Raw genomic sequence first — 14,221 nt, 5'->3', positions numbered from 1 at the left:
GGTACTCTCGTGTGTAGAGTAAAAAAAGTGTAGTACAAAATTTTGTTGGTTAGGGTTTTTTTTTTAGAAGAAGAATAGCGATGATTTAGAAAATGGATGAATTTCGAAAATGAAGTGAAGAGAAAGATTCATTTTTTTTTCGAATTTTTCGAAAATGGAGTGAATTTTTTATTTCGAATTCATTTAATTACTTAAGAGAATGACAAATTTCGATAAAGAGAATGTTACAATATTCGGAATTGAACTTAAATGAACAGAAATGAATTTTATTCGAATATATTATTGCTAGCAACATTCGAAGATATAAAACGGAATTAGGAATACTGTTATGATACCGAATCATGTGTCCTTGTTTGTATCGTTTCTCACTCCTCAGTGGCTCAACCCTTAACTCTCCGATCTATGATTATTATTAATAGCAGGTTCCATGATAAGACAAGTATAAAAAGTATCAAAAATATTGTTAAGAAAAATGATAGTAGTATGTTTAAATGCAAATCAGAAAACAGATTGGAGCCATAAAGTCGAAAAAATAGCAAAAATAAACTAAATGGCACTAAACACCCTCAAATCTAAATATTAGAATATGTTGATAAGGCTACTAGAGCTGTGTTAGCTGTCTTGAGTTCAATTAAGTTTTTTCAATACCAAGCTGAGAAATTGTTCGGATCCAATTGAGTTATATATGCCGACGAACTCAATTTGAAGAACTTGGTTTCGTTTGGGACATCATCATCAAATGACCATTTTAAAATAGTTTATTGCGAGAGTAAAGAAAATAGGCCCTAAGTGGCAACCTTGAGGTAGCCCTGTCATATCTTGGAAAGGAATGGAAACAGCTGAATTTTGTAGTCATGGTTTTCCAGATAGAAAAATATATATTCTGTAGAAGAAGCTTTTATCGTTGTTAATGGAATGACAAAGGAGGAGGATGGGAATTATAAATAGTTAATAAGACTACCCTGCTAGCAATTTTGCTTCTATAATGCTTTACAGAAGCAACATTACTTCTGTAAAGCTTTATAGAAGTAATATTGTTTGTTGGGTAATGAAGACGGTGAGACACCACAACACTACTACACCACTATCTAAACATTTTTTACTTGTAATTTTTTTAATGTCATTTTTAAGCCGAATAAATTGTAGGTACACAAAACCAAATTAAAGTGGAGGGAAAATAATAAAAATAAAAATAATTTCTAGCGTATAAAAATGCCAATATCTAAGTTCAAATAACCATTTTCGGATGGAGTATTTTAAGAAAATTATAAAACAATAGAACGATACAATAGAAGTGATACGTGGTTCATACGCAAAGAATGCTAAGGACAATTCTTGCAGTATTAAGATCAATTAAGGCGATCACTAAAAGTTCTATTCTTCGCAGATTTCGCATGGAGCTAAAATTTAAGTCAAATCACTTATTGGAAGCGAATTATTCAAAGTGAAATTTGGCTTTTCTCCCAAGAAAACCAATCAATTTGTTGTAAATGATGTGAAATTAGTCAATTTATAAATCCTCATGGAAAAAAGGATTTGAAAAAATTAGTATAAGTGATTCTGATCAATTATTAATTTTATCTTTACACGACTTGTTTTAGCTTAAATTCCTTAAACTCAAACGAAATTACTTGCATCTTATTGGCAGACCAACTACAAGATACAAAAAGTTGCATAGTTTACAGTGTTTATGTCTTCTTCGAAAAGCAACATAATTTTGTATACAAACAAATAATTTCTTATATGTCATTTTATTCTTCATCGAAATAAAACCAAATTCATTCCTCATACTAGCAATACTCTTTTGCAACTTCATTCAAGAAAAATCCGAAAAAACCTCAAATCTATCCAACTTTTCCTATAGCAAACACATTTTGGAATTTATTCGACATCGAATTTACTCACCAGCACACACATTTTCGAACAAAAAAATCTAAAACTTCTCTTATTTTGTTTTCTTCTATACCACTGTTGTAGTATCAGACTTGCGAGTTGCGAAATACAAACAAAAACATAAAAAAAAAAACAAAAACAAAAATAAAAGAGTCCACACACCAGACCAACAACAACAACAACAAAAACAACATTCGAATGTAGAAAAAAAAAATAATACCGACTAAAAATGTATCTACTGCCGCGCAGTTCACACTCAGATTTTTGAGTAGGTATACTTTGAAATTCATTTTTAGTCAATGTTGATTAACCATGCGGTGCGGTTGTGTATAAGTCTGTACTCTCGCTCCTTGTGTATTTTTTTAAATTCCGGATTTTTCAAAAAAAAATAAAATCTAAGAAAGAAAAAAGATACAAATTAATCAACCTAACAGTGATAGATACATATCACACTGTGTTTTCAAAAAAAAAAAAGAAAATTACGTATCTCGAAAACCCTTCTTGAATTTATATGAATATAAAATTTATATGATTTCCAATTTTGTCCTAAATCAAAAATAATAGAAAGAAGAAAAAAAAATCCTTGCAAAGGATATTTTTTTGTTGTTGTTGGTTCAAGTGGAAATACATTAGTGTGGTGTATGTTCTTGTGAGCGATACATTTTTATAAATCGTTATTTTGCGTGAATATTGGCCGTTATCGTGTGAAAATATCCTTAGTAGCTATATAGGGAATTTTTGTGTGGCTTTCTCAAGGATTTAAATAAATTTTTCTCCTCCTTTGCCACCATCACCACCTCTCACATCCTCTGCCGATAGAGTGTGTATATTTATTTATGTTAAACTGTGGTTTCTGATGGGCAACAAAAATTATATATATATTAATCTGATTTGTGAATAAAAATATATATAAAAAAAAAGATAAATCCTTTCCATTAACAAAAAAAAAAAAATAAAGGATTACCAGTTTTAAAGAGGATTATGTGAATATACAAAAAAAAAATAAAATTAGTTGTGTGTGAAAAAATATCCTTAAGGATATACCTGAAAAAGAATATAAATTTTATTCGCGATTAACCATGGATTACCAGTGCAGATTGCCGCAAGGATACGACTCTTATCAAAACCTTGTTTGAAAAAGGATATTTTTTGAAAGAAATTTCTGTTGAAACTTTTTTTTTTGTTTTTGATTTTTTGTTATCCTTTTTTTTGGTTGATTTAAAATTTTTTATTTTGAACTTTTGATCAAAAAGGACTTTTTTTTTAAATCATCAAAAAGGATATTCTCACAATTCCTCAACCAAATATGCATCATAATAAAATCCGTTATAAAATCCTGCTCAATTATAGCAGTCGATCAAATCTAAGTATACTAATGATCGTGATAACCTTGCTAACAACACTTTCGCATAGATCCTTATTAGTAAGTGCGTCACGATATAATCGACAAAATCACGTTATGTACAGTGGCAGTAGTAGTAGTAACAGTAATAGTGATGTGGATGATCGTGGCGTTGGGCGCCATGGACATAATCGAAATTCCAATAATAATCATAACGATGTATATAGTGTGAATGATGCAATGTTGCTGCCACCTATTATGAATCCGAATGAAGATAATCCAATGATCGTGAATCAGCAACAGTTGAGTAGTTGTCAGACAGTTTGTGCGTGCAAGTGGAAAGGTGGTAAACAAACTGTGGAATGTATTGATCGATCATTAATTCAAATACCGGAAAGTATTGATCCATCGACTCAGGTGTTGGATATGTCTGGCAACAAGTTGCAGACGCTTTCGAATGAACAATTTATTCGGGCGAATTTGCTTAACCTTCAGAAGTTGTATTTGAGAAATTGCAAGATCGGTGAGATTGAACCGGAGACTTTTAAGGGACTCACGAATTTGGTGGAATTAGACTTATCCCATAATTTGTTGGTAGTGGTACCCTCAAATGCCTTGGGCTTCATTCCATCTCTAAGGGATCTAACATTGGCATCGAATCATATTCATAAAATCGAAGCTTTTTCATTTGGAAGCACTCAAAGTCTCCATAAGTTGGATTTATCTCACTGTGACATTCAAACGTTGGCCCCACAAGCTTTTGAGGGTTTGGAAGGTCTGACCCTACTCAAACTTAATGGCAACAGACTGAGTGAATTGCGACCCAAGACGATCGAGACTTTGAGCAGGCTTCATGGTATCGAACTGCATGATAACCCTTGGATGTGTGATTGCCGACTAAGAGCAGCCAAATTATGGCTTCTTCAAAAGAACATTCCTTATCCAGTAGCTCCGACATGTTCTGGAGGTCCTGAACGAGTTTTGGACCGATCATTTGCTGATCTTCAAGTTGATGACTTTGCCTGTCGGCCAGAAATGCTTCCGATCAATCACTACGTTGAAGCAACGATGGGCGAAAACGCTTCGATAGTGTGCAGGGCTTCAGCAATTCCAGCTGCGACAATAAACTGGTATTGGTCGGGAAGACTTCTAGCAAATGGAAGTGCTTTCAGTGCCTATCAGAGGGTCTATATATACGAAGATGGCCAGTTTGAAAAACGCAGCCGATTAATCCTAACGAACGCTCAAGAAACTGATTCCAGTGAGTTCTACTGTGTGGCGGAGAATAAAGCTGGGACTGCTGAAGCGAATTTCACTCTCCACGTTAGTATGAGGGCAGCTGGTATGGCTTCATTGGGAAGTGGACAAATTGTAGGCCTAAGCGCAGCTTTAGTGATCCTCATTCTCTTCATCTTCCTCATAATCATGTTCCTTTTACTACGATTACGTCGAACTCCATTTATCGAAAGTAAGACCCCCAACCATCTCGAGGTCATAACAACGATGAACCATCAAAATTCGATTACAAACAAGACCCAACCACCAACTGGCAATGGAAATATTGGTGGAGTAGTGATCGCTAATGGAGCAATTCCGAACTGTGCGACTTTAGATCGCAAGGGAAGTGTGAACGATCGAATGCATGCTGAATCGAATGACACAAATCCAGTACAGAAACCTCCCAGATTGACAGATCTGGCTTATACCACGAGTAACTATGACAATAATGGGAGTGTTCTCTCCACAGCAACTTGCTTTATCTCGCCGACAGCCTCGGCTGGAAACAATCCAGACCTAATAAACGACACAAAACGCTTTGGCAGTGATGAATTTGCAGATTTGAAAATCCCAGCGATTTTAACGGCGAATTCAAGCGGCGAATACAGTCGAGCCGGAGGTTGTGACTCACTGTATCCATCTGGTCTCTGGGAGACCGCAACAACATCCTCCTCATCGGCGACTGATGATCTCTATCTTAAAAGAGCAACTAGCACAACAATATCCGGTTACACCGGATACTCGGACAAAACGCCAATCATGGAAACCAACCAATTGTACGATCTCCATGAACGCACCACAGATTACTTTAGTAAGACATTCCCCCGTACACATTTCAATAATGCCCCCTCGACTTCGTCTTCCATGATGGTTGGCGGTGGGGCTCATTCGACAACATCCACAACAACGACGAATTTGTCGTCGGGTGGCAACTCTACCTGTGGCTATCCATCAGATTATGGACTGCCATTGGTGCCGGGTGCCGAAACACAAATCCATCATACCATGCATCCCATTTATAATAATAATAATGCAACATCAGCGATGCAATCGACCAGTTGCAACAATATCAACAATAACAGTAGTAATAGTAGTACTAGAAGCTCAACAACAACACCATCAACAACGGTGGTGACGCAGCAACAACATCATCAGCAACCCCCTCTGACGAATCTTAGTGGAACTCAGCAACAACATCAGCTGCTGGCTAATGGGGTACCGGTGAATGCGAAAACGATACGGGTCTGGCAGAAGGGTGGTGTGCCAGTGTTGCCACCAGTGACAGCCTTGAAACGTGCATTAATAAGCAGCAGTAGGAGTTCGCCGGATGAGGGTTATCAGGAGGGATGTGGAACTGATGTTTAAGTTTGTTAAACCATTTTTTATTTTATTTTTTTATGAATTTTTAAAATTTTTAAGTTTTTTTTTTTATTTAACATTACGACCAGTTATTTGTAGATACGTTTTTTAAAATGCAAAAAAAGAAAAAAATTATTATTTTTTTAGCTCTTTTCCGGTTCAACAAAAAAAAAAAATTTAAATAAAAATGATAATAATTCAATGAAAAATTGTGAAAAGAGAAGTTGTCGACTGATGGAAAAAGAATTATTACTAAAATATATAAAAAAAAAAATAATAATAATAAATAATGAAAATGTGATAGTGTTTGATATAGTTGAAGCAAAAAATTAAAAAAAAAAAAAATTATATAGAAAGAAGTTTGTTGGTTACACAAAATTTTTATGCAAAATAATGCAAATGCAACAACAAGAAAAAAATATTAAAAAAAAAAATCATTCAAATACAGTGATTTTCAGTGAATTTTTTAGTGGAAAAATAATAGAAATTTCATTTAATTATAATTCTGGTGGAAGTATTTTAAGTTTGATGGTGAAAGATGGTAAATTTAGTAGATTTTTATATTTAAGAAAAAATTTATAAAATTTTAATAATTTTAAATAAGTTTTTTTTTTGTTCTGGTTCAGTACTTTGTTGTAAAAATGAGAAATAGGTAACGGATAAAATATTGAGTTTTGACAGAAACAAAAGCTTAAGCCTGGTTTAACTTCTTATAGTAAAAAAATAGATTGAGTGGGGAAAGAGTTGACAGTTCGATTTTTCCAATGAAGTATTTTTCAAGCAGTATTTGAAACTTAAAAATAGATAAAATTTTACTGTCACTACAAAAAATTGAAAACTTTTTGAAAAAATCTTAAAATACTTTCAAATAACCTCTTCAGCAATATGCATAGAATTATTTTGACGAAGTAAAGCTATTGTTTTTTTTGCTCAAGTTTTTCCAATATAAATCAGGAATTTTCAAAATGTAAGGTCTTATAAGAAATTTAGTATTTTATTTGATTCATCTTTCAGAAATTATTATTCAAATCTAAAACAAAAATACTGTAGTAAAAAAATAATGACGAAATACAGAGCACCAACAATTTTCACCCAGAAATTTGTTGAATTTACATACAAATTTCTTGAGTCCATTCAGTAAAAATTTGACACACACCTTTTTTTTGCTTCCAGTAAAAATGAATTGGGAAGCTTTGGTTTAATTTGGTCTCTATAAGATGTGTTTTTTAATACCGACATAATTTACATTTGAGATTAAAAGCAAACAGCAGATTTTGGGTGGGACTGATAGCAAAAAATTATTGTTATTTTTGGAAAGGACTTTGAAATTCTTGCAGGTCGGTTGAAACAATTTTTGTATGTTTAAGTGCAATAGCCCTGCAGATAATCAAATAAATATGACACCTTCAAAATGGTTGACAATATGATGGATTATTCTTCCATAAAGATCCATTTATTTGCATGAATTCTTCCGCTAACAATAATTTATAAATTCTGATTCTGATCAATATTTTTGTATTTCGGAAGGCACTATTAATTGTTTAAGAAACTGCTTCGTTATTGCATATTAATTTTCAAATGGCCTCACTAGGTACTAAGGGACTTGTACATCGCATATACAAACAATTAATAGACCTTTCCAAAATTATTACCAATTTATTTTTTTGTTATCACTCAAAATCTGAAAATTTGTACAAACTTTGATGTGTGGAATAAATTGTAAAATGTTCTTACAAATCTTTTAAATCCAAGTAAAGTTATTCAGTATTTTAAGTGTTATTTAATTATCTTTGGCACGATGCAGAAGTTGTTGGAATTAAGTAATCTTTAATCCTGCAAAAATTAATTTCTTAACATTAAAAATTGACGGAGAAATAGCACTTATTTTGTTTTAGAAAATAACTTTTTACATATACCTACAAAAATACACTAGCCCAAAAAATTAAGGGAACAAAAAAAAATCGTGTTTTTTTTAGTGAAAAAAAAAAAAACATTCAAATTTAGGAAAAACATCCAAAAATGGTATAAAAAGCTTTTTTTCAAAATTTAACTTTTTTTGAAAACTTTTAATTTTTCCTTGGTTTATCTAAAACTTAAACGATATTAATTTATCAATAAAATGCTCAAATAAACTCAAAAGAATTTGATTTTGCTCACAAAAAAGTTCAAAGAAGTAAGTCATTTAGACCTGCAGAAATATGGTGTTTTACTTCATTTCAAAAATTCAAACCCTCACAACAGAAAAACTGCTTGATGAATAAGTCTGAAACTTTGCATATCAATTTCAAATATATTAAGCTTCAATAATTAAGCCTCAGTTTAATCTTATCACCCATAGAAATTAAATAGCGGTAAATTTTCTAAAAAACCGTAAAAATGCCTATTTTGATAGCTTTTCTAAATTAATCTAAAAAAAAAAAAACAATTTGTTTAGCAAAGTAAACTTAATTTCTTTGTAGAGAATTGAATGAAGTTTTTAAATATGTCCATGAATATTCTGTACAGTGATGCGTTGTTGAGATATTGATAGTCAAAGTCAAAAGTATGGTTGTTGGTTTGATGACTGATATTGCAGTTAAAAAAAAATCGTAGAAGTTTGAAACAAAATGAATCTTAAAGCCAAATAATAAGCCTTTCTTAAAATAATAATCATTTTATTAGAAAAAAATTTCCCACTTTCTTAAGAGAAAAGTAAAAACAAACAAAAATTGGAAAATTTTTGTTTTTTAACAGTTCGAACGATTTAGTTATTTTACCGTTAGAAAGAAAATATTTTAACTAGAAGAATAGAGCTTTTACATGCTTTTTATTTTGTCATGATGCGATCATTTTTTACTGAGATACAGCCTATCGAAAATCACTAAAAAAAATCACGATTTTTTTTTTGTTCCCTTAATTTTTTGGGCTAGAGTGTAGATCGATACAAATTTTAAAACCCATTTTCTGAGTTATGACAGTGTTCAAGTAAATAAGCGATATATTCTTATAAGTATATCCATACATACATATTTAACTCATAAAGGATGACAAAATTTCCCACGATCCAGGCTTGATATAGAATTTAGCTGTGTTTCACAAAATTGGCATACACGTGATTATTTCAATCGAGTTTCTTTGGACTGAGTGTAACGTACGAAACCCAATGCTCTTCACTGTTTTTTGTTATAAAAAAATAATAAATTTTACAAAAAAAATCTCTTAAGAGGTTAGTCGGAAGAACTGTTATCTTCCAATCTTGGGCTTTTAACAACCTTATTTTAAATAAAAGTCGGTCTGGTTTGTTTGTGCGGTTCAGTTTTTTATTTTAAATTTCCAAATTTTCTTTCGCACGACCAGAAAGATGCCTTGCGTTTTCTTTTCCTGATTCTTCTGCTCTTTATAAATTGTTCTTTGACAATTATTTGTGTATTTTTAGTGATCTTTTAATCACTACTTAGTACTTGTGGCTTTTTAGATAATATATCCACTTTTTTGAACTATTGATGTTTTCAAGATAGCTTAACCAAACTTTAAAGTCAGTTTAAGACTTATTTTATCGTAATGTTGCAAAAAAAAGATGTAGTTAAAAAATGAATGAGAGCATCACATTGGACTAAAATGTAGAAAAAGTCAAAACGTCTCACTGTTTGCAAGAGGCGCATACAAATTGACGAAACCATCAAATAATTAGGTAATTGACAAGTTCGTAATTAATTTATGTTACTTTAACCCATTTTTTTCAAAAAAAAATTACAAAAAAGCCAAAAAAAAACGAAAGAAATCATATTGAAATCATGTTAAAATACCTAATAGATTTTTTTAAAATCTATGTCTCGCTGTTTGCTTTTTAATAATGTCTCACTGTTTACTTTTTGTCATTTTTCGGAAAAATCTGTGGCAATAAGGAAAAACAACATAAGTCAGTTTTTACAACTTTTCAGGAGAGCGTTTTGAAAGTTTGGCTTCCCATAAGAAGTCAATGCTAATGTCATTTTTCTTTTACCTGTAATTCATAAGCCGCTTAAGATAAAAATATGAAAAAAATATGGTAGATAGAATCGCTTATTGTGCATCAGATTTTGTGAAAATCTCAATTTCGACATAAGTTGACTTATGTTGTTATTCCTTGTTGCCACAGAAATATAAAATAACAAAAAAACGAGAAGGAATTAATATAAATATAATACATATGTAAGAAAAAGTTCTGCCCATTAATCTGTTTTTTTTTTGTGTTATACACTCTTTTCACAACACTACAAAAACTACTTCTACCTGATTTTGTGTGATATTTTCCAGTTGAGAAAAAGGACAACTTAAATATAATCGGAACAAAATTAAAACGCGCAGAATGGGAAATAAACGTTTTGAACCAAACAAGCGTTACTGTACTTGTTTTCAGAAAAGAGAAAAATGGATTGTCTTACTGTTTGAACTGTCTCACTGTTCGCACCTTTGTCCTAAACTATTAAATTAACAAAACTTTACTCGTATTTTAGCCAATATTATCAGTTTTATTTTGCATTACTTCTTTTATGAATTCGAAATTCATATCTTATGATCACTGAAATTGAGGAGGTGATTTCCACAACCAGCTATCTGACCTGAAGGTAGTTTTGAGTAAAATGCAAAAACCTTTACTTCGTAATACAGAAGATATAGAGCAAAATAATCTTCTACAAATATATTCTTTACGAAATTTTAATACAATTAAAGTTTTCAAAATAAATATATCTTAAGTCTTTATATTGAAAATTACTTATTAAAAAGTCGGTATATCTGCTTTCGGAAGTATAATTGAATTATGTCTTCTTTTGGAAGTAAAACTATTAAAAAAATGTTCTTTTGCAGGTAAAATCACGATTTTTTTTTAATTTTTTCTAAATAAACCTTTATTAATATCAGTATTTTAGTTTATAACAAGAAACAAAAATACATTTTTATAAATTAAATTGAATTAAAATGCGTTTCTGGATCGCACGTACTTGCTCTTGTAATTTGGAGTGTCTATTTTGGTTATTTGAATAGCTCTATATTTAATTTTTTTAAATGATAAGAAATAACATTCTGCAAATTTTGAAAAAAAAAAATGGTACGAAATAAGCTAAAAAATAATATAAGTCATTTTTCGCAAAAAACCACAACGCCATTTCCATTACCAAATTTTTGAGAAAAACTAAAAACACAGATTCTTAATATTATTTACTAAAACCCTTAAGTACACAAAATTTAATGAAAATCGTTAGACCGTTTAGGTCCTAGCACGGTGTACAGATGGACGGACGGAACTAAGTAATGACGAAAACTACTTTTGTAACTCCTCCATCGTAATGTGGCATTTTATCATACGCCAAATTGATATTTTTTATACTGAAGAGGCCTTATTGGAAAGAACATTTTGTGTAGTCCATTTTGGAAAAAAACATTTGGTGTTCAATAGGCTGTTTTGGAAATAAAGTCGTTTTTTTAAAATAGAATAACTATCTCTGTGTGCTGTTTGGAAAATTTATTTTTGATTGAATCAGACGCGCGTTGAAAAGACCTAAAAAATGATATGCATATATCTCATTTTCCGATTTTTTTCCGATAGCTGGTTTTGGAAATCAGCTCCTCAATTGGCTCAAGAAATGTATCTTCGGTTTGTGTTGATTGAACATCTTTTTCTTAACATCCATCAAACGAGGACGAATTTGAATTAAGCCTTTTTCAGTGCTTCAAAAACAACAAGAGTGTATCATAGGAATCAGTAGTTTGTTGAGCAAAATCGTGTTTTACATTAACCTTGCTTACAAAAATAGTCCGAAGTAACTTGACTTTATTTAGGCTATTCACAATTATGTACCAACATCCATCACCAAGTAATTCTAATATAAAGATAAGAAGCATCTCTCAGTCGGTGGCGTTTTGTTATTTTTGCTATTGCGAACCTCTTATAATCGATTTGCAACATAGACATGACAGAAATCCTTGCTGTCATACTCATAATTTTTTTCAATAATATCAAATAAAATCAAGGAAGAAATTGAGGAAAACAATATAAATTTATTTCAAATTGATTTCGATTGAAGTGAATTCGGAAAGATAAAATCGATAAACAATTTCACTCTATTTCTGGAACTTAACAATTTTTTTTTCTTTTTCAAAACAATTATAAAATGTTTGCGTCAATTCAAAGGATGCTGAGTGTGAGAAGTTGAAAATAACTAAATTGACAATCTGTGCGTTTCCCGCACTGGCTGACAAAAATTGATTGTGTTGAAGGAAAATCTAATTTTTGTTCAACTTATTTTGACAGTGTTTTGAAAACGTGTTAATTTTTTGTTATTTTTGTCATTTGTTAAAAAGAATTTCAAATCCAATAACTTTTCTATATAAATAGAGATATTTCTTGTGATTTTGGTGAAGTTAATTTTAAATTAATTACTTATAGGTACGATTTAAGGTTTTAAAGAAAGAAGGTACTCGATCAATTCTGATTTTTTTTTTACATTTAACTGTTTTATTTAATTGTTTAAATAAGTTTAACAGTTTCACACAAAAATTTTATTATGTTGCACAATGAGTTTTCCTAATTTTGCTTTTCATTAAAATAGTTTACAAATCAATTTAAAAAAAAAGTGATATTAACAAAACACTCGTAAGTTAGAAATGATAGAAATATTCTATAGAAAACCAGAACTTTTCAAAAACTATGCAAAATAAATAAAAAAAAAAATATTAAATTTCCTTGGAAATGAAAATATTCTACATTCAAGTTAAATTCAATAAATAATTTGATTGAATATTCAATTTATATTTAAAACATTTCATTAACGAAAATGACTAATTCAATGTAAAATGAGGTCTGTCTGTTAAAAATATTTCTTGGAAAATTTTAATTGTTTAGAAATGGAATGTGCAGTTTGACCAAAACAAACCTAACCTAACCTGTCTGTCTGAATTCCAAATTCAGTGATGTGCGAAATATCAATGAACATGTGTCATTAAATTCTTAAAAAAAATAAGCAACAAAATTATTTCGAAAACCCACGTTACCTAAAGTAAAAAATGCGTTTTTTCGAAAATATATACATAAATCAGAGAATACCTGAATAAAAATAAGGTGCCTTTTTTTGAGAGAATCGATTGAAAAAATACTATTTTCCAGAAAAATGTTATTTTTTTCACAAGTTCAAGTTCAATATTGGCAGACACAATTTTCCAAGTAAAAATCATTTGAACCTTGTTAAATTGAATATTCAGATTTTTTCCAAATACTCAGAAACAATTATCAATTTCAATTGAAAAATCATTTGCACGATATGCAGCACGAACACGTCAAAGAAAAATTTTGTTTATAATTTTGCAATGATATGATTTCTGTATGGTATTTTTTATTTCATGTAAACAACACACTAGAGAAATTAAAAATTTTAAATTCTGCGTATTAATTAAAACAACAAAAAAAAACTTTGAATTTAATACTTTTTTTACTTAAATTGTTGTTGTAAGTTTTTTTTTAACCGTATTTTACATATTATTTGACAAAAATTCAAGTTAAATTCCATTTTGTTTTTTCTTTGAAAAATAAACTTGTAAATTCAATGACATCATAATATTTCAGTTCGGTGACAATGAATTTTATTTTTAAAGTGATACTTTTCAGAATGGATTTTCCCACTTTTGGAATGAAAAAAACTTTAAATCGAAATTTAAATAGAGTATACAAAATGCAAAGAAATGCATTTTTGTTTCTTCTGCACTAAAGGTAATTTTTTTTTATTTGGATAAATTTGTGTCTATTCTTTCGAATAAATGTGTTAACAAAACTTTTGTTAAAATTGTTTATCTCAAAATGGTAATAATTAATATGAACTTCCACCAGAAACAAAACTAATTTTTCAAGAGAGTTAACTAGTTATGTTTTGTCTTCAAAAATTCTTCTTTATTTGTTCAAAGCTTTGAAATAGCACAAGGAGTCTTAATCCTGGTATTAGTAGTGCAAGCTGAGTGAAGGATTATGATTAAATTAATGCTCTTTCAAGTATACCTAAGCAAAATATAAATTTTAGATAAAATCTTTCAAAACCTTTTTATCAGGTATCGTTTTCCAAAAAACTATATTGTCTTGCTTGTTTATCATTTGTTGCAAAAAATAATAAGAATTAATTAATTTTCAAAAGTAATCTTCGTAGGAGATGTTGTTTTTTGACTTTTATTATTTTATTGTTGTTATTTGGTTTTGAGCGTTTAACAATCTTTAAAAATTAAGGAATATATCGAAGGATTGCATTTGTGGATAATTTATTAATTTTGATAATTGCATTGAAGTAATTGAAAACAGTAGACGGTATTGCGGACTACAATTTGCAAGGATTATAAAATATCTTTCGA

The 14,221-nt window shown here is 30.2% G+C and overlaps 1 protein-coding gene across 1 annotated transcript; it reads left to right on the top strand.

Annotated features, from left to right (window-relative positions):
- Positions 1 to 2,255: 2,255 nt before the first annotated feature.
- Positions 2,256 to 6,025, top strand: LOC129906959 (uncharacterized). The gene has a single exon (XM_055982955.1). It carries the CDS (start codon positions 3,200 to 3,202, stop codon positions 5,876 to 5,878), a length of 2,679 nt encoding a protein of 892 aa, XP_055838930.1. The 5' UTR covers positions 2,256 to 3,199; the 3' UTR covers positions 5,879 to 6,025.
- The last annotated feature ends 8,196 nt before the right edge of the window (positions 6,026 to 14,221 follow it).

This window comes from Episyrphus balteatus, chromosome 1 (genome assembly GCF_945859705.1).
Source record: "Episyrphus balteatus chromosome 1, idEpiBalt1.1, whole genome shotgun sequence".
NCBI classification, from domain to species: Eukaryota; Metazoa; Arthropoda; class Insecta; order Diptera; family Syrphidae; genus Episyrphus; species Episyrphus balteatus.
Note: the sequence above shows the minus strand (reverse complement) of the source record. Positions and strands in the feature narration are given on the sequence as shown.